A 26095-nucleotide genomic window follows, 5' to 3' on the forward strand; every position below is an offset into this window, starting at 1 on the left:
GAACCCCACTGCCTGTGAGAGCTGGAGCTCTTCACCCTGGAAAAGAGAAGGCTTCAGGGAGACCTTAGAGCAGCCTTCCAGTACCTGAAGAGGGCTACAGGAGGGCTGGGGAAGCACTTCTGACAAGGGCTGGGAGTGACAGGATAAGGGACAATGATTGGCAAATAGAGAAGGGTAGGTTGAAGTTAGAAATCAGGAAGTTGTTCTTGAGAGTGGTGGAAAACTGGAACAGGTTGCCCAGGAGGCTCCATAGAATTGCAGAATGCACTGGGTTGGAAAGAACCTCTAGAGGTTACCCAGTCCCACCCCCTGTAGTCAGCAGGGATGTCTTTAACTAGAGCAGGTTGCTCAGAGCCCTGTCTAACCTGATGTGGAATGTCTACAAGGACAGGCACTCCACTACCTCCCTGGGCAGAGTTCCATCCCTGGGGACACCCCAGGCCAGGCCTGATGGGGCTCTGAGCAGCCTGCTCTAGTTGCATCTGTCCCTGCTGACCCCAGGGGCTTGGACTAGGCGAGCTTGAAAGGCTCCTGCCAACCCCAACCAACCTCTACACTTCCATGAAAGCCACTCAGGATGCCAGCATGCCCTGCACACCCACCTGATGAGGCAGGCCGGTGCAAAGGCAGCACCTACAGCTTCAGACCCGTGCTGACCTCAGCACCGAGCCCGCTCCCTGTAGGGACACCTGGCTGCCACCACCGCGGGGGGCCAGCGCCTGGGTCTGGTGAGGGAACCCAAAGCACTCAGACACATTAGCGTAGCAGGACTAAGCCTTCTGCCCCTCACGGGGCCGCACGACAGGGCCGGAGACACGCACCACCACCAGCACCCTCCCGCAACACCTCTGGGACCCCCCTCCGGTACCCCTCCTGCCCCCAGCCGCCAGCCCCACGCCGCCATGGGGGCGGAGCGAGCAGAAGCAGCCGGCGGGGCGACACGTGACCCGACCCGCCCACCCGCGCACGCGCGGCTGCCCTGCCCGCGCCGGGCCGCGCATGCGCAGTAGCGCCGGCGGTGGGCGGGGAAGGGCGAGACGCCGCTTCCGCCCGGCGCCAACATGGCGGCGCCCTTTGTCTGCTCCGTGTCACGGTGAGCGCCCAGGGCCGCGATGGGAGGGCCCCGCTGAGCCCGGCATGGCAGGTAGCGGTGGGGCACACCGGGGAAGGGCTGGGAGGGGGCTGAAGGTTCTTAGGCCGCGGGCTTGGGGTGATACAAGGGCTGGGAGGGGAAGGGGGCTGCGGCCCAGCTGACTGCCCGCGGGGTCCCCCCAGAAAGGAGCCCCTCTGGGGGACCTACCAGTGGGTGATCGCCGGGGGTTTTGAGGGGAGGCTGCGTGAGGGTCCTGACACCTCCTTAGCACTCTGTAGCGGTGCTTAATTCTCTTAAGTGTCTTCCTTAATGACCTGGACGTGGGGATCGAGGCACCCTCAGTCACTTCACAGTCTCTTCTCCCAAGGAGCAAGTGACAGGACAAGGGGAAACAGCCTCAGGTTGCTTTTAGGGAGGTTTAGGTTGGACATGAGCGAACATTTTCTTCTCCCTGAAGGTTGTCAAGGCCTGGCCCAGGCTGCCCAGGGCAGTGGTGGAGTCCCCATGCCTGGAGGGGTTTCAGAGCCGTGGGGATGTGGTGCTGAGGGCCATGGTTTGGTGGTGCCCTGAGCAGGGCTGGGTGAAGGGCTGGACTGGATGAGCTTGCAGATCTCTCCCAGCCAAAATAATTCTGTGATTCTCTGACTCTTTTCCTCCTGAACTCATGCTCCTCCCCATCCCTGGCTGAGGCATAGGCCCTGAGGGGACCAAGGTGCTGGCTGCAGCCCTCTCCTGCCCACCCTCAGCAGGGTAGCAGTGCTGCCGTGGGAGATGTGTGCACAGAGCCACAGGGTGATTCAGGACACGATCAGGAGCAAACCCTTCCTCCCTCCCATGTGGGGCAGGCCTTGGGACCCCAGTCTTGGGGGGGGGGGGGGAGGGGGACACACAGCCCTGATGCCAGCACTGCACCAGATGGATCCCCTGGCACCACCTGAGCTCTCTGCCTGTGCTGAAGGGCAGTAGAAGAGCAGGGAAAACTTCAAAGCATCGTGTGCCACCTCGAGGATTAAAGGGGCTTTCTTCCTCCTCTGGCATCTCTTCTGGCGTGGTGCCAGCCCATGGCCCTCTGCAGGCCTCGCTTTTGAGGGGCAGCTGCCGGGTTTGGCGGCCAGGCTGCGCTTCCTGAGCTGCACTTCCACATCAGGAGCTTCTGCTGCAGTTTCAGAGGTCAGGCCACGTTCCAGAGGCTGGGTCTTTTGTGAGGAGACCCAAGTTTCTGAACATCTTTCAACATCTTTGTCAGTGCCATGGACAGTGGCACTGAGTGCAGCCTCAGCAGGGTTGCTGATGGCACCAAGCTGTGTGGTGCAGCAGACAGCTGGAGGGAAGGGATCCATCCAGAGGGAGCTGGGCAGGCTGGAGAGGTGGGCACAAGCCAACCTCAGGAGGTTCAACAAGACCAAGGGCAGGGTCCTGCAGCTGGCTGGAGGCAACCCCAGGCACAAATGCAGGCTGGGCAGGGACTGGCTGGAAAGTAGCCCTGAGGAGAGAGACTTGGGGGTGCTGGTGGACAAAAAGCTCAACATGAGCTCTCAGTGTGCTCTTGCAGCCTGCAAAGCCAATCAGATCCTGGGCTGCAGCAGGAGAAGTGTGGCCAGCAGGTCAAGGGAGGTGATCTTCTCCCTCTGCTCAGCCCTGGGGAGACCCCACCTGGAGTCCTGCCTCCAGTTCTGGAGCCCCTATGGCAAGAGGGATGTGGAGGTGCTGGAAGGTGTCCAGAGCAGGGCCAGGAGGAGGAGCAGAGGGCTGGAGCACCTCTCCTATGAGGGCAGACTGAAGGAGTTGGGGCTGTTCAGTCTGCAGAAGAGAAGGCTCCGAGGTGACCTCATTGTGGCCTTCCAGGATCTGCAGGGGGCTCCAGGAAGGCTGGGGAGGGACTGCTCAGGATCTCAGGCAGTGCTAGGACTAGGGGGAATGGAATGAAGCTGGAAGTGGGGAGATTCAGGCTGGAGGGGAGGAGGAAGTTCTTCCCCATGAGAGTGGTGAAGCCCTGGAATGGGTTGTGCAGGGAGGTGGTCGAGGCCCCAGCCCTGGAGGTGTTTGCAGCCAGGCTGGCTGAGGCTGTGGCCAGGCTGCTCTAGTGTGGGGTGTCCCTGCCCATGGCAGGGGGGTTGGAACTAGATGATCCTTGTGGTCCCTTCCAACCCTGAATGAAACTATGAAACTTCATCAGGCAGGTGCTGCAGCACTGGAGGGCTGGTGACACCTCAGGCCCACGCTGGCTCCCTGCCCGCCCAGCTCTGCTCACCTCCCGGCAGCCGCACCGGGAGCAGCGCCGACATCTCCGTGGGCTCTGCGGGGTGTCTGCTTGCTGAGGGGGGCCCAGAGTGGCTCTGCTCACCTCTCTCTTTGTGTCTCCCTCCTTTTAGTTCCTTTTCACCATGCTTTTTGGCTGCCTGGGATTATTTCTCCCCCCCTACTTTACAGCTGGATGTGAGCTCACCTGGGGGTTTCGCCGCCGACTCCGGAGCCCTTCTCCACGTCACAGTTTCTCTCTCCTCTGTACCTGCAATGCTTCACTCAGATGCACTCCTAACTTGTTGTATTTGTTTTTTCAAACTGGAAACATTGCAGAATCAGCTCCTGGAAATGAGGACAGACTCCTCTTGGCAGGGACTTGAAAGGATCAGGGCTGCCTCATCCCCCGAGCAAGAAGGGAGATGACGGTAGGCAGAGCCCTCTTCCTTTTTATCCTCCCAGCTCAAGAACTGGCAGCTGGGTGGAGGCAGCATCCAAAAGGCAGCATTTGGAGCCCTCTTTTTTTGTTGTTGTTGGTGGTTTTGTTCCAGATTTGTCAAGGTTTGGGTGTTTTTAATGGGTGGATGCTCGAGCAGCAGGTACAGGGAGAGGTTAATGTCGTTAGCAAGTGAGAGCTTAACGGTGCTGGTGTGGGAAGCTCCCCTGGGCTGCTGGATTGAGGCCTGTGGCAGGCGTGGGTGTTCTCATAATGAAGCTTTTCTGTAATTAATCAGGTAATGAGAGCCTTGACAGCCAGGTCAGGGAGAGGGCAGGAGGGGAAAAGGTGCTCACAGGCCTCTGACGAGGTGAAAGCAGGAGCTGCCTGGTCCTGGGTTGGTGATGTTGGACCTTGGTGCCTTCAACGCACAGGGCATGGGGTGTGAAGTGGAGTTTTTTGTCCTGTTGCTCTCAGGATGGCTGCATAGAGACTGACCTGGGTACCAGGAAGAGAGGAAACTCCACAGGAGAGCCACCAGAGCCTTGCCAGCAGCTGTGCTCCTCGGGATATCTCTGCTCCTCCCAGTGCAGAGGTGAGTTTGGGCACTGATCCTGGCTTGGTTTTCAGGTGGGGGCTCTGCCATGCACCTTCAGACAGCACCACTCCTTTAACAGCCAGCACTGAGGGGTTTGTGCTAATGGCACCTGATTTATGGAGCCATCAGGTGGGCCAGAAGTGCCAGATTTGCCCAGCTCCCTCTGGATGGATCCCTTCCCTCCAGCTGTCTGCTGCACCACACAGCTTGGTGTCAGCAGCAACCCTGCTGAGGCTGCACTCAGTGCCACTGTCCATGGCACCCACAGGGATGTTGAACAAGCCTGGGCCCAGGACTGATCCCTGAGGGACTCTGCTTGTCCCTGGCCTCCCCTGGGCCATGGAGCCATGGACAGCCACTCTCTGGGGGCAGCCATCAAGCCAGCTCTGTACCCATCCAGTGGTCACCCCTCACACCCATGTGTCACCAGCCTGGGGAGCAGGATGTGGTGCAGGACAGTGTCAAAGGCTATCTATCTATCTGTCTATCTGTCTATCTATCTATCTATCTATCTATCTATCTATCTATCTATCTATCTATCTATGATAGTTCTGAATCTTTGGTATCTATGAATTCCAGTTCCCAGCTGTGGTCAGGGCTGTGTGCTCTCTCAGCTGCACTGCTGCGCTGTGTTCCCCTGGGGTACGACCCGTCGAGGCTAACACCTCTCCCCCTGTCAGCCTGCTGGTGCTTGGAGCTCTGCTCTCCAAGCTTAACCCTTCCCCATGGGCCTTTGGATCTGGGATTTGGAAGGCTTGGAGTGAGGGATTTGAGTGTGCTGGGGGATGGTGGGTGCTGGGTCTGGGCATGAGGGGAATGCACAGCTTGGCACCACCTCTGTCCAGCAAAGCAAACAGCAGCAGGAAGAGGGAAAGTCTTCTGGGAATCCTCCTCAGGATCTTTGCAAAGCTGAGGCAAGTTCCAGCAGGGGGAGAGAGGAAACAAAAAGTCATCAGTCAGATACAAAATTCTTCCTACAAATGACCAAAAAGAGCCTTTTGATGCCTCAGACCATGGTGGTGCCTCAGCTCCTGCTGCCCAGATCATTCCTAGCAGCACTGTTTGTCCTGCTGGGAGAACCTTCCCCTCTCTCTATTCCTAGAATTCCCTTTGCAGACCTCACAGGGCCATACATCTGTGGGGGCTTGGACAGATTTTTTGATGCAAATAGAGGTGTGGGGGGTTGGTTTTATTTCTGACTCATGTGGGATGTGGTTTGGGACAGGCTGTGGGTGTTTGGTTTAAAAGTGCTCTGTGGTTTGGAGGGAGAGAAAAGGCATGGCAGGAAAATCCCTGCAAAGGAAAATGGAGGCTTTGGGAAGTGAAGCCTTTTCCATGTGAGAGCTGAGGCTGTTTGGGTTTCTTGTTCCTGCTGGGAGCAATTCTGGAAGCCAGTTGGATCCTTGGGTGGAAGATCTCTCACTGAGTGTGCAGACAAGAGGAGGCTCCCTCCCCCCCACCCTGCTTGCTGCTGCAGGTTGGCAGCTTGGGATGTGCCTGCCTGCAGGTGCCCTGTGGGTCCAAGCCTGCCCCCTTGCCCCATCCTCAGACTTCCCAGGCTGGTTTGAAGAGCTGCTAAAGTGGAAAAGCAGCTGCTGTGGGGTGGAAACCTTCAGAGGGACACTGAGCATCCACTTGCCATCAAAACCAAGACTTGCCCTGGCCACAGTCTGCCTTTCCTCCAGAGCTTGAGAGGCTTCCTGGCCTGACTTGTTGAGCAATAACTGTGGATAGGCCTCCCTGGCTTCCTCCTCCCTCCTTGCTCATCTCCTGCTGTGAGAAATGATCCCTTCAGCTGGCACAGGAAGCACTTCTTGGAACATGAAGCCAAGTGAAAACCTTCTGTCCTCTACCCTGCAGGTGCACCCCAAGAGAAGGAGCTTGTGGTTGCTCCTCAGCCTTTGCTGAGGACCTGTTTGAACAATAGGCTTTGGGGGTGTTGGTAGCATTACCCAAGCCAAGCTGTGCTTTGAGCAGGGAGAATTCCCTCCAAAGACACAATGAGAAGTAAAAACCCCTCAATTCATGGTGCAAGCACCCAAAATGAGCAGGAGCTTGGTGGTTTTGATGATGGGCTGAGAGAGTTGGGGTTGTGCAGTCAGGAGAAGAGAAGGCTCTGAGGAGACCTCATTGTGGCCTTCCAGGATCTGAAGGGGGACTACAAGAATGCTGGGGAGGGACTTTTGAGGGTGTCAGGGAGGGATAGGACTGGGGGGGATGGAGTAAAAGTAGAAGTGGGAAGATTGAGATTGGCTGTGAGGAAGAAGTTGTTCCCCAGGAGGGTGGTGAGAGCCTGGCACAGGTTGCCCAGGGAGGTGGTGGAAGCCTTCTGCCTGGAGGTGTTTGCAGCCAGGCTGGAGGTGGCTGTGAGCAACCTGCTGTGGTGTGAGGTGTCCCTGCCCATGGCAGGGGGTTGGAGCTGGCTGAGCCTTGAGCTCCCTTCCAACCCTGACAATTCTATGATTAAATGCTGTTAGGGTGGCAAAAACTAGGTTTACTCTTCCATCACTTCTCTCTTCAGCCCTTTGTTGACATCCTGGCTGCTAGAGGAGAGGTTTTGGGCTTGGCTCTAGGGAAGCTGGAGAGAGGAGCTCAGAACCAGGCTTTTTTGGGCCACCTTTATTAACTGGGAGGGTTGTGGCTGCTCTATGACTTTGTGATCTGTCCTATCCAGCAGACATGCTGGAGGGAAGGGAGGCCATCCAGAGGGAGCTGGACAGGCTGGAGAGGTGGGCACAAGCCAGCCTCAGGAGGTTCAACAAGAGCAAGGGCAGGGTCCTGCAGCTGGCTGGAGGCAATCCCAGGCACAAATGCAGGCTGGGCAGGGACTGGCTGGAAAGCAGCCCTGAGGAGAGAGCCTTGGGGGTGCTGGGGGAGGAGAAGCTCCCCAGGAGCTCTCAGTGTGCACTTGCAGCCCAGAAAGCCAAGCAGAGCCTGGGCTGCAGCAGGAGAAGTGTGGCCAGCAGGGCAAGGGAGGTGATTCTCCCCCTCTGCTCAGCTCTGGGGAGACCCCACCTGGAGTCCTGCCTCCAGTTCTGGAGCCCCTATGGCAAGAGGGCTCTGGAGGTGCTGGAAGGTGTCCAGAGAAGGGCCACAAGGATGATCAGAGGGCTGGAGCACCTCTCCTATGAGGACAGACTGAAGGAGTTGGGGCTGTTCAGTCTGGAGAAGAGAAGGCTCTGAGGTGACCTCATTGTGGCCTTCCAGGATCTGAAGGGGACCTACAGGAAGGCTGGGGAGGGACTGCTCAGGATCTCAGGCAGTGCTAGGACTAGGGGGAATGGAATGAAGCTGGAGGTGGGGAGATTGAGGCTGGATGTGAGGAGGAAGTTCTTCCCCATGAGAGTGGTGAGACCCTGGACTGGGTTGTGCAGGGAGGTGGTTGAGGCCCCAGCCCTGGAGGTGTTTGCAGCCAGGCTGGCTGAGGCTCTGGCCAGGCTGCTGTAGTGTGGGGTGTCCCTGCCCACGGCAGGGGGGTTGGAACTGGCTGAGCCTTGTGGTCCCTTCCAACCCTGAATGAAACTATGAAACTATCCAACACGGTGGTGGTGGTGGGGATTTGGCACCTGTCTCACCTCCATCCTGGGTGTTTTTTTCCCCTCTCCCCACAGCCATGGACTTCCCCCAGCACAGCAAACAGGTCCTGGAGCAGCTGAACCAGCAGCGGCAGCTGGGCTTGCTGTGTGACTGCACCTTCGTGGTGGATGGCATCGACTTCAAGGCTCACAAAGCTGTGCTGGCAGCCTGCAGTGAGTACTTCAGGATGCTCTTTGTTGACCAGAAGGATGTGGTGCACCTGGACATCAGCAATGCTGCAGGTAGGCAGAAAGCTGGGCATGAGCCAGCAGTGGGCACTTGCAGCCCTGAAAGCCAGGGGCAGCCTGGGCTGCATCAAAGGCAGCATGGCCAGAGATGGAGAGAGAGGTTCCTGCCCCTCTGCTCTGTGAGACCTCACCTGCAGGGCTGTGTCCAGGTAGGTGACCCCCAATACAGGAAGGACACAGACCTGCTAGGGTGGCTCCAGAGGAGGCAATAAAAATGATCAGGGGGATGGAGAACCTCTCTTATGGGGACAGGCTGAGGGAGTTGGGGCTGTTGAGCCTGCAGAGGAGAAGGCTCCAGGGTGACCTTAGAGCAGCCTCCCAGGACCTGAAGGGGGCTCCAGGAGAGCCAGGGAGGGACTTACTGCAAGATCTTGTGAAGATAGGATGAGTAGCAATGGTTTGAAAGTGGAGCAGGGTAGATTTAGGTTGGACATCAGGAGGAAGCTCCTCACTGTGAGGGTGGTGAAACACTGGAACAGGCTGCCCAGAGATGTGGTTGAGGCCCTGTCCCTGGAGACATCCAAGATCAAGCTTGATAAGACTGTGAGCAACCTGATCTGTTTGGAGATGTCCCTGCTGCCTGCAGGGGGGTTGGACAAGATGAGCTTTGAGGATCCCTTCCAACCCAATGCAATCTGTGTGAAAGTTGAACAGTGTCCCTCAGAGCTCCTTAAAACAAAGCAGTTTGGTGCCTGGGCTTTGGGGGAGGCTCTTCAGCCTGGTGCTTCACACACTCTGTGCTTCTGAGGATCACCCAGCTGAGAGGTTTAAAGCTTGATTCTGGTAGAAGCTCAGCAGGAGCCAGCAGGGAGCACTTGCAGCCCAGAGAGCCAATCACATCCTGGGCTGCAGCAAGAGAAGCACAGCCAGCAGGTCAAGGGAGGGGATTCTGCCCCTCTGCTCCACTCCAGTGAGACCACAGCTGGAGCTCTGGGTCCAGTTCTGGAGCCTCTGTGCCAGGAAGGATCTGGAGGGGCTGGAAGGTGTCCAGAGAAGGGCCATGAGGAGGAGCAGAGGGCTGGAGGTCCTCTATGAGGACAAGCTGAGAGAGTTGGGGTTATGCAGTCTGGAGAGGAGAAGGCTCCCAGGAGACCTCATTGTGGCCTTCCAGGATCTGCAGGGGGACTACAACAATGCTGGGGAGGGACTTCTGAGGGTGTCAGGGAGGGATAGGACTGGGGGGGATGGAGCAAAGCTAGAAGTGGGGAGATTGAGATTGGCTGTGAGGAAGAAGTTGTTGGCCATGAGGGTGGTGAGAGCCTGGCACAGGTTGCCCAGGGAGGTGGTGGAAGCCTCCTGCCTGGAGGTGTTTGCAGCCAGGCTGGAGGTGGCTGTGAGCAACCTGCTGTGGTGTGAGGTGTCCCTGCCCATGGCAGGGGGCTGGAGCTGGCTGAGCCTTGGGGTCCCTTCCAGCCCTGACCATTCTGTGACTGATTGTATGGTTGTGACTCCTCCCTTGCAGGCCTGGGCCAGGTTTTGGAGTTCATGTACACAGCCAAGCTGAGCCTGAACCCTGAGAACGTGGAGGACGTGCTGGCCGTGGCAGGCTTCCTGCAGATGCAGGAGGTGGTCAGCGCCTGCAACGCGCTCAAGGCCCTCGCCGCGCCCGCCGCAGGCCCCTCTGAGGGCCAGCACCCCCCTGCCCACCTGGGTACGTAGCCTTCCCTCAGCCAGGGAGACTCTGAGCTGCCCCACACAGCAGCCACGCTCCCTGGCTACTATCCAGCCCCATCCTGCTGCACAAGGAGGTCTGGATGGGGTTTGATCCCCCGGGGCAGCGCCAGCAGTCCTCCAGTCTTGCTGACATCATCTGCCATAACATCCTCCAGGGGAAGCTCAAGGGGTGTGGGCTGGCTGAGGCAGCAGGGAGGTGAGAAAGGGCTGAAGGGCAGAGCTCAGAGGGTTGTGAGCAGTGGCACAGCTGGATGCCTGTGGCATGCAGTGCTCCCCAGGGGTCTGTTTGGGGTCTGGTCTTGCTCAGTATCTTCAGCAATGACCTGGGTGAACAGCCAGAGTGGACACTCAGCCAGCTCACTGATGATCCAAAACTAGGGGGGGGGTGGCTGACACCCCCTCAGGCTGGGCTGCCATTCAGCCAGATCTGGACAGGCTGGAGAGCTGGGCAGAGTAACCTCATGAAGTTCAACCAGGGCAAGGGTAGGGTCCTGCACCCTCCTGCAGCAGGACAGGGTGAGGAGGGACCTGCTGGGACACAGCTCCACAGAGAAGGACCTGGAAGTGCTCAGGGACAACAGGTTGCTCATTTGCCCTCATGGCCAAGAAGGCCAATGGTGTCCTGGGTGCATGGAGTGTGGCCAGCAGGTCACAGAGGGAGGTTCTCCTGCTCTACTGCTCTGCCCTGGTGAGGCCACATCTGGAGTCCTGCATCCTGAGTTCAGGAGAAACACAGGAGAGTCCAGCAGGGGCTCTGAAGCTGCTGAGCAGCCTGGAGCAGCACTGTGAGGAGCAAAGGCTGAGAGCCTGCAGAAGGGCAGCCCCAGAGGGGAGCTGAGTAATGCTCAGCAAGAGCTATAGGACCTATGGGGGGCAAGAGTGGTGTCCAGGGCCAGGCCAAGGGGTACTGTGCACAACCTGGAACCCAGGAGGTTGGAGCTGAGCAGGAGGAGAAAGTTGTTTGTTGTGAGGATGCTGAGCCCTGGAGCAGGCTGCCCAGAGAGGTTGTGGAGATTTCTCCTCTGGAGAGCTTCCAACCCCCCCTGGGCCTTGTGCTGCTGGGCAGGGTGCTGTGGGTGCCCTGCTGGAGCAGGGGCTGGGCTGGGTGGTCTCCAGGGGTCCCTTCTAACCCCAACCATGCTGGGATTCTGATACTTGGGATCATTCTAGCAGCTTCTGCTGTCCACACAGGGACACCCACTGTGACTTTTCCCTCACAGAGTCCAACAAGGTCAAGGATAAGCCATCAGAGGCAGAAGCAGAGGGTGATCCTGACAAACCAAAACCAGCTCCTCCCAGCCCGGCGGGGAAGGAAGAGGCTTCCCCGGCTGCAGCTGCTCAGCCTGAGGCACCAGCGGAGCAGCTGAGGGGCCAAGAAGGTGAAGCACTGTGGGATGACCCCCAGACCCCTCTGTGACTCCCCCCAGCACAGCCTGTTCTGTGTGCCTCCTGGGGCGTGCCCAGGACACTCTGTTGTTTGCAGGGGCAGATGCTGCCAGCCCTGAGGGTGCCAGCGCCGAGTTCCCCGGCCAGCCGCAGCCAGAGGAGAGCCCCGAGGCCAAGGACAGCTCTGCAGGCACTGAAACGAGAGGTGAGTGCTGCTGGAGTTCATGGTGCTCCTCAGGGGTCTGGACTGGCTCCAGTCCTAGGATCACAGAACTGCTTCAGTTGGGAAAGTCCTCTGAGATCATCCACTCCAACCAGCAACCGACCCAACACCACCATGGCCCCGAGGGCCCTGGCCACAGGTTTCTTGAACACCTCCAGGGATGGGGACTCCACCACCTCCCTGGGCAGCCTGTGCCAGTCCCTGACCACTCTTGCAGGGAAGACATTGTTCCTGATGTCCAACCTAAACCTCCCCTGGCACAATTTCAGGCCATTTCCTCTTTCTATCACCTGATACTAGGCAGAAGAGCCCAACCCCCACCTGGCTTCAGCCTCCTCTCAGGGAGTTGTGCAGAGCCAGGAGGTCTCCCCTCAGCCTCCTTTTCTCCAGGTTAAACAACCCTAGGTCCCTCAGCTGCTCCTCACCAGACCTCTTCTCCAGACCCTTCTCTTGACCTACTCCAGCCCCTCATTGTCCTTCTTGGATTGAGAGACCCAAAACTGAACCCAGGATTCGAGGTGTGGCCTCACCAGTGCCCAGGCCAGGGGGACAAGCCCTGCTGTGGTGCTGCTGGCCACACTCTTGCTCATGCAGGCCAAGATGCTGGTGCCCTTCTTGGCCACCTGGGCACACCCTGGCTCATCTTCATCCACTGTCAGTTAACACCCCCAGGTCCTTTCCCACCAGGCAGTTTGCAGCCCCTCTGCCCCAAGCCTGGAGCGTTCACAGGGTTGTTGTGACCCAAGTGCAGGACCCAGCCCTTGGCCTTGTTGAACCTCAACCCACTGACCTTGGCCCATGGCTCCAGCCTGGCCAGGGCCCTTTGAAGAGTCTTTCTACTCTCAAGCAGATCACCCAATGTAGTGTCATCTATGTCATGCAGTGCCTTGTTCAACACCTTCCTCAGTGGCAGCAAGGACTCTGCTGTCCTCTTCAGTGGGGCTGAAGCAAAGCTGAGCGAGGGCTGACCCCTGGCCCTCTGTGTGGTTGACTTTGTGAGTGTGAGTTTGGGAGCCCCCAGGAGCGGTTTAGCACGGGGCACAGCCAGGAGAGGCTGGAGTGCTCCTCTGCTGGGGGACTTCAGGGCTAAACAACCTGCAAATCCAAACTGCCTCCAGGCAGAGGCCTCGTGGGATGGAGTCCTGGCATGTCCCCGGGTGCAGCAGGGCAGGTCCAGTCCCCAGCACCTTCCCTGCAGGCTTGGGGCTGGGAGGTGCAGGTGGGGTTGGTGTCCCTGCCGCTGCTCCCCGGCCTCAGCGTCCTCCTGTCCCGCAGAGATGAAGCCAGAAGGGAAGGAGGAAGAGGGGGAGAGGATGGCAGCGGCAGAGGAGGAGGAAGAGGAGGTGAAAACCCCTGAGGAAGAGCAGCCCCAGGTGGAGAACGGGGAGCAGGCGGAGGACAACGAGTCAGGAGGCACAGACTCGGGGCAGGAGACGGCGGCCGAGCCGCGCCTGCTGCGCTCCGGCTCCTATGGCGACAGGACCGAGTCCAAGGCCTACGGCTCCGTCACCCACAAGTGCGAGGTGAGGCCCAGGCCCGGCCCCCAGGCGGGGCTGGGGTCCCGGGGGGGGCGGCCGAGCGTCAGCGGCCGCGCCTGTGCCGGTCTCTGTGCCCCCCAGGACTGCGGGAAGGAGTTCACCCACACCGGCAACTTCAAGCGGCACATCCGCATCCACACCGGGGAGAAGCCCTTCTCCTGCAGGGAGTGCAGCAAGGCCTTCTCCGACCCCGCCGCCTGCAAGGCCCACGAGAAGACTCACAGGTAATGGCCACGCTGGGGGCCCACAGGGGGCACCCCTGCCCCGGGGGCTGCCAGCCCCAGCTGGGTGCGGGAAGCTCGCCGTGGTGGAGGCGTTGATAAACAGGCCGGGGGAGGCACGCGGTGCCAAGGTCTGGCTGGTTGGGTGGTGTTGGGTGGGAGCTTGGACTGGATGATCTCTCAGGTCTGGCTGGTTGGGTGGTGTTGGGTGGGAGGTTGGACTGGATGATCTCTCAGGTCTGGCTGGTTGGGTGGGAGGTTGGACTGGATGATCTCTCAGGTCTGGCTGGTTGGGTGGTGTTGGGTGGGAGGTTGGACTGGATGATCTCTGAGGTCTGGCTGGTTGGGTGGGAGGTTGGACTGGATGATCTCTCAGGTCTGGCTGGTTGGGTGGTGTTGGGTGGGAGGTTGGACTGGATGATCTCTGAGGTCTGGCTGGTTGGGTGGGAGGTTGGACTGGATGATCTCTCAGGTCTGGCTGGTTGGGTGGTGTTGGGTGGGAGGTTGGACTGGATGATCTCTCAGGTCTGGCTGGTTGGGTGGTGTTGGGTGGGAGGTTGGACTGGATGATCTCTCAGGTCTGGCTGCTTGGGTGGTGTTGGGTGGGAGGTTGGACTGGATGGTCCAAGGGATCTGAGCACTGTTGTTTAGTACAGCATGGGGATTTGTCTCAATCTGTGTCCAGTTCTGGGCCCCTCAGTTTAGGGAAGATGTTGAGTTGCTGGAAGGTGTCCAGAGAAGGGCAAGAAAGCTGGGGAGGGGTCTGGAGCACAGCCCTGGGAGGAGAGGCTGAGGGAGCTGGGGTTGCTTAGCCTGGAGAAGAGGAGGCTCAGGGGAGACCTTCTTGCTGTCTACAACTCCCTGAAGGGAGGTTGGAGCCAGGTGGGGGTTGGGCTCTTCTCCCAGGCACCCAGCCCCAGAACAAGGGGACAGTCTCAAGCTGTGCCAGGGGAGGTTTAGGCTGGAGGTGAGGAGAAAGTTCTTCCCAGCAAGAGAGATTGGCCATGGGAATGTGCTGCCCAGGGAGGTGGTGGAGTCCCCATCCCTGGAAGTGTTTAAGAAGAGCCTGGATGGGGCACTTGGTTGCATGGGTTAGTTGATCAGATGGTGTTGGTTGATAGGTTGGACTTGATGATCTTCAAGGTCTTTTCCAACCTGTTTAATTCTATTCTATTCTAATTCTATCTCTCAGGTCTGGCTGGTTGGGTGGTGTTGGGTGGGAGGTTGGACTGGATGATCTCTCAGGTCTGGCTGGTTGGGTGGGAGGTTGGACTGGATGATCTCTGAGGTCTTTTCCAGCCTGGTTGATTCTGTGATGATGCTGAGGGTGTGTGAGGGTTTGAGGAGGAGGCTGGCAGAGCAGCTGCTCTGCCCCTTGTGCTGGGCAGGAGCTGTTGGTGCTGCTGGGTTGGAGACTGCCAGCAGCTCCAGCTATGGAAAGATACCATCAGGGCCTGAGAAGTGTGGGGTTTGGCTCAAAGGATCCAACCACAGCACCACAGATTGCTCTGGGTTGGAAGGCACATCAAAGGCCATCTTGCCCAACCCCCCTGAAGTCCAGCAGGGGCACCTCCAGCCAGAGCAGGCTGCCCAGGGACACAGCAAGTCTGATCTTGAATGTCTCCATGGAGCCTCCACCACATCCCTGGGCAACCTCCTCCAGTATTTCACCACCCTCACTGTGCAGAGCTTCCTCCTGCTGTCCAACCTAAAGCTGCCCTGCTCCAGTTTCACTCCATTGCCTCTCATCCTCTCACTCCCAGCCCATGTCAAAACTTCCCCAGCTCTCCTGGAGCCCCTTCAGGTACTGGAAGGCTGCTCTGAGCTCTCCCTGGAGCCTTCTCTTCTCCAGTCAGAGCACCCCCAGCTCCCTCAGCCTGTCCCCATAGAGGTTCTCCAGCCCTCTGACCATCTTTGTGGGCCTCCTCTGGACCCTCTCCATCAGGTCCATGTCCTTGTGTTGGGGGCCCACAGCTGGGCACAGCATTTGTGGATCCTTGTGAAATCCATCAGCAGGGTGGGGTGGTCTGGGAGGAGATTTGGTTTTCTGCCTCATCCTTCCCCCTTCATGTTGCTTCATGACAGCCCTGTGGGGATCTGGAGTCCAAGGCCTACGGCTTTGTCACCCACAAGGGTGAGATGAGGCCAGGCCTGGCCCTGAGTGAGGTCTCTGGTCTCCTGGGGGCACCAAAGGTCACTGGCTGTGGCTGTGCTGGTCTCTGCCCACCCCTAGGACTGTGGGAAGGAGTTCACCCACACTGGATGGAGCTCACACTGGGGTGTTGAGAGTTGGGCACCAGTGGTTCTTCCCTTCCCACCTGGTGTGACAGCTCCATCCCTGCAGTGACTGAGAAGAGAAGGTTCCAGGCAGACCTCAGAGCAGCCTTCCAGTACCTGGAAAGGGGCTACAGGAGAGCTGGGGAGGGACTTGGGACAAGGGCTGGGACAGGACAAGGGGAATGGCTTTGAGGGAAGATTGAAACTGGAGATGAGGAAGAAATTCTTAAGAGTGAGGAGGGGGAGACACTGGCACAGGTTGTCCAGGGAGGCTGTGGCTGCCCCCTGCCTGGAGGTGTTCAAGGCCAGGCTGGATGAGGCATTGAGCAAGCTGGGCTGGTGGGAGGTGTCCCTGCCCATGGGCAGGGGGGTTGGAACTGGATGAGCTTTAAAGTCCTTTCCAACCCAAACCATTCCATGAATCCCTGATTCTATGATCTGTGAATCCATGAATCCATGCACCCATGTCTTGTTCCACATCCCTGTGGGTGCCATGGACAGTGGCACTGAGTGCAGCCTCAGCAGGGTTGCTGCTGACACCAAGCTGTGTGGTGCAGCAGACAGCTGGAGGGAAGGGATCCATCCAGAGGGAGCTGGGCAGGCTGGAGAGGTGGGCACAAGCCAACCTCAGGAGGTTCAACAAGAGCAAGGGCAGGGTCCTGCAGCTGGCTGGAGGCAACCCCAGGCACAAATGCAGGCTGGGCAGGGACTGGCTGGAAAGCAGCCCTGAGGAGAGAGCCTTGGGGGTGCTGGGGGAGGAGAAGCTCCCCAGGAGCTCTCAGTGTGCACTTGCAGCCCAGAAAGCCAAGCAGAGCCTGGGCTGCAGCAGGAGAAGTGTGGCCAGCAGGGCAAGGGAGGTGATTCTCCCCCTCTGCTCAGCTCTGGGGAGACCCCACCTGGAGTCCTGCCTCCAGTTCTGGAGCCCCTATGGCAAGAGGGATGTGGAGGTGCTTGAAGGTGTCCAGAGCAGGGCCAGGAGGATGAGCAGAGGGCTGGAGCTGCTCTGCTGTGAGCACAGACTGAAGGAGTTGGGGCTGTTCAGTCTGGAGAGGAGAAGGCTCTGAGGTGACCTCATTGTGGCCTTCCAGGATCTGAAGGGGGCTCCAGGAAGGCTGGGGAGGGACTGCTCAGGATCTCAGGCAGTGCTAGGACTAGGGGGAATGGAATGAAGCTGGAGGTGGGGAGATTCAGGCTAGATGTGAGGAGGAAGTTCTTCCCCATGAGAGTGGTGAGACCCTGGACTGGGTTGTGCAGGGAGGTGGTTGAGGCCCCAGCCCTGGAGGTGTTTGCAGCCAGGCTGGCTGAGGCTGTGGCCAGGCTGATCTAGTGTGGGGTGTCCCTGCCCATGGCAGGGGGGTTGGAACTGGCTGAGCCTTGTGGTCCCTTCCAACCCTGACTGAAACTATGAAACTATGAAACTATGATTGTATGAATCCATGCATCCACAAATCCATGCTTCCATGCACCCATGATTCTGGGAATCCATGAATCCATGCACCCATGATTATATGAATCCATGCATCCATGAATCCATGCTTCCATGAACCCATGCATCCATGATTGTATGAATCCATGCATCCATGATTATATGAATCCATGAATCCATGCATCCACAAATCCATGCTTCCCAGCATCCATGAATTTACAAGTCCCTGCATCCCTGCATCCCTGCCGGCCCTGCCCCCATGCATCTCCTCCCCGCTCACCTCTCCAGGGGGTTGCAGCGGGCCGGCCCCAGGGGCGGGCCGGGCCCCTGCTCCCTTGCGTGGCTCAGTGCTGTTCCGCCCCCCGCGCAGCCCCCTGAAGCCCTACGGCTGCCAGGAGTGCGGCAAGAGCTACCGGCTGCTGAGCCTGCTCAACCTGCACAAGAAGCGGCACACGGGCGAGGCTCGCTACCGCTGCGAGGACTGCGGGAAGCTCTTCACCACCTCCGGCAACCTGAAGCGCCACCAGCTGGTGCACAGCGGCGAGAAGCCCTACCAGTGCGACTACTGCGGCCGCTCCTTCTCCGACCCCACCTCCAAGATGCGCCACCTGGAGACGCACGACACCGACAAGGAGCACAAGTGTCCCCACTGCGACAAGAAGTTCAACCAGGTGCCCTGGGACGAGAGGGAGAGGGCTTAGGGGTGAACTTTGTACAGCAGGGGCAGTGCTTGGACTTGATGGTCCCAGGGGGTCTTCTCCAACCTGAGTGACTCTGCAAAGGGAGGGAGCCCTGGGGAGTCAGGGTGCTGCAGGGGGAGGGGGTGGAGGGCTGGCTGTGGGGGGCTCTCAGCATCTCAGAGACTGATCTCAGTGTCTGTGTTGGAGCATGTCCAGGGAAGGGCCACGAGGAGGAGCAGAGGGCTGGAGCTGCTCTGCTGTGAGGACAGACTGAGGGAGTTGGGGTTGTGCAGGCTGGAGAGGAGAAGGCTCCCAGGAGACCTCATTGTGGCCTTCCAGGATCTGCAGGAGGCTCCAAGAAAGCTGGGGAGGGACTTTTGAGGGTGTCAGGGAGGGATAGGACTGGGAGGGATGGAGCAGAACTAGAAGTGGGGAGATTGAGATTGGCTGTGAGGAAGAAGTTGTTGCCCAGGAGGGTGGTGAGAGCCTGGCACAGGCTGCCCAGGGAGGTGGTGGAAGCCTCCTGCCTGGAGGTGTTTGCAGCCAGGCTGGAGGTGGCTGTGAGCAACCTGCTGTGGTGTGAGGTGTCCCTGCCCATGGCAGGGGGTTGGAGCTGGCTGAGCCTTGAGGTCCCTTCCAGCCCTGACAATTCTGTGATCTCAGAGACTGATCTCAGCATCTCAGAGACCCAGTGGTGAGGGCACAGAGGGCACTGTCAGCAGGTTTTACCAGGGGAAAGTGATGTTTGACCAACCTGAGAGCCTTTGATGTGGCCATAAGCAGCTGGGTAGGTGATGCTAGAGCAGTGCCTGTGGTTTAGCTTGACCTCAGGGAAGCCTTTGACACCCACAGCATCCTCACAGCTAAACTGAGGCAGTGAAGCCTGCAGAGGCAGGCAGTGAGGGGGATGGCAGCTGCTGAAGGGAAGAAGTCAGAGTTGTGGTCAGTGAGACTGAGTCTGCTTGGAGGCCTCTGTCCAGGGGGCTGCCTCAGGGCTTGCTGCTGGCACCAGTGCTGCTCAATAGTCACCAAGGACCTGGCTGAGGGCACTGGGAGTCCTGGTGGAGAGAAGGATGCCCAGGGGCCAGCAAAGTGTCCTTGTGGCCAGGAAGGCCAAGGGCAGCCTGGGGGGGATCAGAAGGGCTGTGGTCAGTAGGTCAAGAGAGGTTCTCCTCCCACTCTGCTCTGCCCTGCTGAGGCCACAGCTGGAATCTTGAGTCCTGTTCTGGGCCCCTCAGCTCAAGAGGGACCTCAGGGAACTGCTTGAGAGAGTCCAGCACAGAGCTGCTGCAGGCAGTGGAACATCTCCTGGGAGGCCAGGCTGAGGCAGCTGGGGCTGGGAGCTGGGAGCAGAGGAGCCTGAGGGCTGCCCTCATGGCTGGGGATGAAGATGTGCAGGGCTGGAGCCAGGCTCTGCCCAGGGCTGTCCAAGGACAGCACAAGGGGCACTGGGGGCAAGCTGGAGCAGAGGAGGTGCCAGGGGACCAGGAGGAGGAACTTTGTCCCTGTGAGGGTGGCAGAGCCTGGAGCAGGCTGCCCAGAGAGGTTGTGGAGTCTGCTTCTGTGGAGCCTTTGCAACCCCTGCTGGATGTGTCCCTGGGTGAGCTGCCCTGGGTGCCCCTGCTCTGGCAGGGGGTTGGCCTGGCTGCTCTCCAGAGGTCCCTTCCAACCTCTCACACTCTGTGATCAGCTCTCAGCATCATCACTGGGAAGAAGTTATTTAGATTGAGAGTGGTGAGACTCTGGCACAGGTCACCCAGGGAGGCTGTGGCTGCCTTCTCCCTGGAGATGTTGAAGGCCAGGCTGGATGAGGCCTTGAGCAGCCTGGGCTGGTGGGAGGTGTCCCTGCCCATGGCAGGGGGTTGGAGCTGGATGATCTTTAAGGTCCCTTCCAGCCCAACCCATTCTGTGGTTCTCTGAAACCCTCTGCCCCCAGGTGGGGAACTTGAAGGCTCACCTGAAGATCCACATCGCCGACGGACCCCTGAAGTGTCGGGAGTGTGGCAAACAGTTCACCACTTCAGGTAGCCTGGGGTGAGGGCTGAGGGGTGGAGGTGTGGGTGCTCTGGAGAGGACAGGGAACACTCCAGGGGGGGGCAGGGACTGGACTGTTCCAGAGCAGGGCTGGAGCTGAGAGGAGGACTGGAGCTGGAAGAAGGCTTCACCTCCCACACAAGAGGGCTTAAGCATCTTGTGGTGCTGCAGTTGTGCATAGATTTTCCCTCCTCTGTTGGATCTCACCCTGGGGATGCTCCTTGGATGTTCCTTCTGGAGCAGGCATGGATTTAGGAAGGGCAGGTCCTGCCTGACCAACCTGGTCTTCCATGCCCAGGTGACTGCCTGGTGGCTGTGGGGCAGGCTGTGGATGTGGTCTGCCTGGACCTCAGCAAGGCCTTTGCCACCATCCCCCACAGCAAACTCCTGGCCAAGCTGTCAGCCCCTGGCTGGGACAGCAGCTCTCTGAGCTGGGTTAGGAACTGGCTGGAGGCTGAGCCCAGAGAGTGGTGGTGAATGGTGCCACAGCCAGCTGGCAGCCAGGCACCAGTGGTGTGCCCCAGGGATCAGTGCTGGGCCCTGTGCTCTTTAACATCTTCATTGATGATCTGGATGAGGGCATTGAGTCCATCATCAGTAAATTTGCTGATGACACCAAGCTGGGGGCAGGAGTTGATCTGCTGGAGGGTAGAGAGGCTCTGCAGAGGGACCTGGACAGGCTGGGCAGATGGGCAGAGGCCAAGGGCAGGAGATTGAACACATCCAATTGCCAGGGGCTGCACATTGGCCACAACAACCCCAGGCAGTGCTACAGGCTGGGGGCAGAGTGGCTGAGAGCAGCCAGGCAGAGAGGGACCTGGAGGTGCTGGTTGATAGTAGGCTGAACATGAGCCTGCAGTGTGCCCAGGCAGCCAAGAGGGCCAATGGCATCCTGGCCTGCATCAGGAAGAGTGTGGCCAGCAGGAGCAGGGAGAAGAGGAGGCTCAGGGGAGACCTTCTTGCTCTCTCCAACTCCCTGAAGGGAGGTTGTAGACAGGCAGAGGTTGGTCTCTTCTGCCAGGCAGCCAGCACCAGAACAAGAGGACACAGTCTCAGGCTGCACCAGGGGAGGTTTAGGCTGGAGATTAGGAAGAAGTTCTACACAGAGAGAGACTGGCCATTGGAATGGGCTGCCTGGGGAGGTGGTGGAGTCCCCATCCCTGGAGGTGTTCAGGAGGAGACTTGCTGGGGTGCTTGGTGCCATGGGTTAGCTGTTTGGGTGGGTTGGATTGGTTGATGGGTTGGATGTGATGATCTTGAAGGTCTCTTCCAACCTGGTTTGGTTTATTCTAAGTAAATAAAGGCTGCCCAGAGAGGCTGTGGAGTCTCCTTCTCTGGAGGTCTTCAGGTCCCACCTGCCCTGTTCCTGTGTGCCCTGCCCCAGGCGGTCTTGCTCTGGCAGGTGGGGGCTGGACTGGCTGATCTTGGGAGGTCCCTTCCAACCCCTACCATCCTCTGACCCAGATTTAGGGAACAGAGACCTCTCTTCCCACCTCCCTAAACTGCTGTGGAGCTGGAGGGGCCTGGATGAGCCCCATGGAGCCCCTCAGCAGCCGCCCTGCCTCTCCCCACCGCCACCTCCCCGGGGCGCCGCCGCCGCCCTCCCGCGCAGCCCGCAGCCGGCTCCCCCCGGGGACGCCGGGAAGGATGGAGGCGGGGGGAGGGTCTTTAGTGTCCCTGTGTGTTCCCCTTGCTCCCCAAAACTCAGCCTCCTCTGCCTTCAGGGAACCTCAAGAGGCACCTGCGGATCCACAGCGGGGAGAAGCCTTACGTCTGCGTGCACTGCCAGCGGCAATTCGCCGACCCCGGGGCGCTGCAGCGCCACGTCCGCATCCACACCGGTGAGGCACGCCGCCCCCCGGGGCAGGCAGGGGGCTAGGGAGGCTTTGTGCTCTCCAGCTCCAAGCTTGCTTCTGGTGTGGGTTTGTTTTCCCCAGGAGAGAAGCCATGCCAGTGCTTGATCTGTGGGAAAGCCTTCACCCAAGCCAGCTCCCTCATCGCCCACGTGCGGCAGCACACCGGGGAGAGGCCTTACGTCTGCGAGCGCTGCGGCAAGAGGTGAGCTGGGAGGGGGTACCACAGCATCACAGCATCACCAGGGCTGGAAGAGACCTCGAGGATCATCGAGTCCAACCTATCAACACAGACCCCATGACCAGACCATGGCACCAAGTGCCACATCCAATCCCCTCTGGAACACCTCCAGGGATGGGGACTCCACCACCTCCCTGGGTAGGTGGAGGTGCCCCAGCTTGTCACTGCCACCTCCCTTGCCCCCTCCCCAGGTTTGTCCAGTCCAGCCAGCTGGCCAACCACATCAGGCACCATGACAACATTCGCCCCCACAAGTGCACAGTCTGCAGCAAGGCCTTTGTCAGCGTGGGAGACCTCTCCAAGCACATCATCATCCACACCGGTGGGTAGCAGGGCAGGGGGCTCCCCCAGGTCTGCAGGCAAGGCCTCTGAGGTGGGCAGCCATCCCCTCAAGGTGGTCAGCCATCCCCTCATGATGGGCAGCCAAGCCCTTGAGGTGGTCAACCATCCCTCAAGGTGGTCAACCATCCCTTAAGGTGGTCAACCAACTCTTAAGGAAGTCAACCTCCCCCTCAAAGAGGTCAACCACCCCCTCAAAATGTTCAGGTACCCCTTTAAGGTGGTCAACCACCCCCTCAAAGTGGTCAACCACCCCTCAAAGAGGTCAACCACAACCTAAAAGTGGTCAACCACCCCCTCAAAACGTTCAGGTACCCCTTTAAGGTGGTCAACCACCCCCCCCAAAGAGGTCAACCAGCCCTCAAAGAGGTCAACCAGCACCTCAAAGTGGTCAACCACAACCCAAAAGTGGTCAACCACCCCCTCAAAATGTTCAGGTACCCCTTTAAGGAGGTCAACCACCCCTCAAAGAGGTCAACCAACACCTAAAAGTGGTCAACCAACACCTCAAAGTGGTCAGCCACCCCTCAAAGAGGTCAACTGCCCTCTCAAAATGCTCAGGTACCCCTTTAAGGTGGTCAACCACCCCTCAAAGTGGTCAACCAGACCTCAAAGAGGTCAACCAACACCTCAAAGTGGTCAAATCCAGCCCTCAAAGTGGTCAAATCCCCCCCTAAAGTGGTCAACCACCCCCTAAACATGGCCAACCCCCCCTCAAGGGGTCAACCACCCCTCCACAATGGCCAGCCACCCCCTCAGCGCGGTCAGCCGCCCCCCAAGCCGTCCAGGCAGCCTGCAGGGCGGTGGAGCTGGCCCCTCGAGCCCTGCCCCTGCCCGCAGGGGAGAAGCCCTTCCTGTGCGACAAGTGCGGCCGCGGCTTCAACCGCGTGGACAACCTGCGCTCCCACGTCAGGACTGTGCACCAGGGCAAGGCCGGCATCAAGATCCTGGAGCCCGAGGAGGGCGACGAGGTCAACATCGTCACCGTGGCCTCGGACGAGATGGTGACGCTGGCCACCGAGGCGCTGGCGGCCACCGCCGTCACCCAGCTCACCGGTGAGACGCGGCGCCGCAGCGCCCCCCGCTGGCCGCCGCCGGCAGAGCGCCTCGGGCGGCCTGCGGCTCTCCCCCCCGGGCTCCCGCCGTGGGCAGGGGCAGGCTCACAGTCTCGCAGTGTAACCAAGGTTGGAAGAGACCTCGAGGGTCATCGAGTCCAACCTATCAACACAGACCCCATGACCAGACCATGGCTCCAAGTGCCACATCCAATCCCCTCCTGAACGCCTCCAGGGGTGGGGACTCCACCACCTCCCTGGGCAGCACATCCCAATGGCCAGCAACTCTCTCTGGGAAGAACTTTCTCCTCACCTCCAGCCTAAACCTCCCCTGGCACAGCCTGAGACTGCAAAGCTGCAGCCCGAGGCTGGATAGAGCCTGGCCAGAGCCTCCCCCTCAGCACCAAGGCAAAACAGCCAGAGCCCTGCTGCAGCTTGGAGCCCCCTTGGGGGCTTTTTTCTCCCCCCCCACCCCCTTGGGTTTTTCTGTTTTCCCCCAGCCCCTTGGGGTTCCTTCCTCCTCCCCAACCCCTTGGAGGTTTTTTTTTTCTCTCTCACAACCTCTTTTTTCTTTCCCCCCAATCCCTTTTTTCCTCCCCCCAACCTCTTTTTTCCTTCCCCACACCCCTCTCATGCCTTTGCAACCCCCCTCACCTGCTTGCACCTGTGTCTCCTTGCACCCCCCCCATTGTTCCATTTCCCCCATCCCCTCATATTCCCCCTCCATCCCCTCATATTCCCCCCCTCCATTCCCTCATTTTGCCTCCTTCCATTCCCTATTCCCCTCCCCCCATTCCCTATTTCTCCATCCCTTCATCTTCCCTCCTCCCTCCATCCCTTCATCTTCCCTCCTCCCTCCATCCCCTCATCTTCCTCCCCCCATCCCCTCATCTTCCTCCCCTCCATCTCCTCATCTTTCCTCCCCTCCATCTCCTCATCTTTCCTCCCCTCCATCCCTTCATCTTCCCTCCCCTCCATCTCCTCATCTTCCTCCCCTCCGTCCCCTCATCTTCCTCCCCTCCGTCCCCCTCATCTTCCTCCCCTCCACCCCCTCATCTTTCCTTGCCCCCATCTCATCTTCCCCCTCCTCCATCCCTTCATCTTCCCTCCCTCCCATCCCCTCCTGTCCCCCCTCCCCCTGCCCTGTCCCCGCAGTGGTGCCGGTGGCAGCCGCGGTCACTGCCGACGAGACCGAAGCTCTCAAAGCCGAGATCACCAAAGCGGTGAAGCAGGTGCAGGAAGCAGGTGAGAGAGCTTTGAGGGGGGATGAGCAGGGTCGGGGGGGGTCAGCCGAGCCCTGCTCTGCCCAGGCTGACTCCCCTCCCTCCCCCATCTCTCCCTCGCAGACCCCAACACGCAGATCCTCTACGCCTGCGACTCCTGCGGGGAGAAGTTCCTGGACGCCAGCAGCCTGGCTCAGCACGTCCGGATCCACACGGCCCAGGCCCTCGTCATGTTCCAGGCCGACTCGGACTTTTACCAGCAGTACGGCGCCGCCGCCGCCGCCTGGCAGCCCGAGCAGGTCCTGCCCGCCGGGGAGCTGCTCTTCCGTGCCCGCGACGGCGCCCCCGAGCCCCCCGGCGCGCCCCCGGCCCCCCGCGCCCCCCGCCGGCGAGGCTCCGCCCGCCCCCGAGTGACTGCCCCCCCCCTCGCCTTTATTTAAGAAGAGCTGCTTGGAAAGGCCGCGGGGAGCTGCGCGGCCACACGGAGCTGGGGGCTGCAGGGGGCTGCAGGGAGCTGCGTGGAGCTGGGGGCTGCAGGCTGCAGGGAGCTGCGTGGAGCTGGGGGCTGCAGGCTGCAGGGAGCTGCGTGGCCACACGGAGCTGGGGGCTGCAGGGGGCTGCAGGGAGCTGCGTGGAGCTGGGGGCTGCAGGCTGCAGGGAGCTGCGTGGCCACACGGAGCTCAGGGCTGCAGGGAGCTGTGTGGAGCTGTGTGGCTGCCCAGGGCTGTATGGCCACATGGAGCTGGGGGCTGCAGGGAGCTGTGTGGCCACACGGAGCTGTGTGGCCGCCCAGAGCTGTGTGGCCACATGGAGCTGTGGGCTGCAGGGAGCTGTGTGGCTGTTGGGGGCTGTGTGGCCACACGGAGCTGGGGGCTGCAGGGAGCTGTGTGGCTGTTGGGGGCTGTGTGGCTGCCCAGGGCTGTGTGGCCACATGGAGCTGTGGGCTGCAGGGAGCTGTGTGGCCGTTGGGGGCTGTGTGGCTGCCCAGGGCTGTGTGGCCACATGGAGCTGTGGCCTGCAGGGAGCTGTGTGGCTGCCCAGGGCTGTGTGGCCACACGGAGCTGGGGGCTGCAGGGAGCTGTGTGGCTGTTGGGGGCTGTGTGGCTGCCCAGAGCTGTGTGGGTGGAAGGTTGCAGATGGAATAAATTGCAATATTTTCTAAGGCTTCTTTGGTGCCACCTCGGGGAGCCCCCAGGGGAGTTTGTGCTGTCCTGCCCCCACTTAATGCCTTAGTTCAGTCTGGAGAGGAGAAGGCTCCTAGAGTAGAATAGACCAGACCAGACCAGTTTGGAAGAGACCTTCAAGATCATCAAGTCCAACCTATCATCCAACATCACCTAATCAACAAACCCATGGCACCAAGCACCCCATCAAGTCTCCTCCTGAACACCTCCAGGGATGGGGACTCCACCACCTCCCCAGGCAGCCCATTCCACTGGGCAATCTCTCTCTGTGTAAAACTTCCTCCTGATCTCCAGCCTGAACCTCCCCTGGCGCAGCCTGAGACTGTGTCCTCTTGTTCTGCTGCTGGCTGCCTGCCTGGCAGAAGAGCCCAACCCCCACCTGGCTACAGCCTCCCCTCAGGGAGTTGGAGAGAGCGAGAAGGTCTCCCCTGAGCCTCCTCTTCTCCAGGCTAAGCAACCCCAGCTCCCTCAGCCTCTCCTCCCAGGGCTGTGCTCCAGACCCCTCCCCAGCTTTCTTGCCCTTCTCTGGACACCTTCCAGCAGCTCAAC

At 59.7% G+C, this 26095-nt stretch overlaps 1 protein-coding gene across 3 annotated transcripts; it reads left to right on the forward strand.

Annotated features, from left to right (window-relative positions):
• Window positions 1–1023: 1023 nt before the first annotated feature.
• ZBTB17 (zinc finger and BTB domain containing 17) lies at window positions 1024–25524 on the forward strand. Of its 3 annotated transcripts, none has more exons than XM_068162744.1 (17): window positions 1024–1093; window positions 3671–3762; window positions 4248–4365; window positions 7980–8186; window positions 9655–9843; window positions 11087–11245; window positions 11350–11457; window positions 12751–12998; window positions 13095–13237; window positions 17308–17608; window positions 19554–19641; window positions 21376–21492; window positions 21589–21709; window positions 21937–22067; window positions 22925–23140; window positions 24295–24384; window positions 24486–25524. In XM_068162744.1, exons 2-17 carry the CDS (start codon window positions 3757–3759, stop codon window positions 24800–24802), a joined length of 2559 nt encoding a protein of 852 aa, XP_068018845.1. In that variant the 5' UTR covers window positions 1024–1093; window positions 3671–3756; the 3' UTR covers window positions 24803–25524. The 3 variants fall into 3 exon arrangements, with proteins under 3 accessions (XP_068018845.1, XP_068018846.1, XP_068018843.1); XM_068162742.1 differs by having other exon boundaries at window positions 1055–1144; XM_068162745.1 differs by lacking the exon at window positions 3671–3762 and having other exon boundaries at window positions 1053–1144.
• Window positions 25525–26095: the final 571 nt, after the last annotated feature.

Source organism: Melanerpes formicivorus, unplaced genomic scaffold (assembly GCF_026170545.1).
Source record: "Melanerpes formicivorus ecotype bairdi unplaced genomic scaffold, bMelFor1.0.p_v2 SCAF_67, whole genome shotgun sequence".
In the NCBI taxonomy this organism is placed as follows: domain Eukaryota; kingdom Metazoa; phylum Chordata; class Aves; order Piciformes; family Picidae; genus Melanerpes; species Melanerpes formicivorus.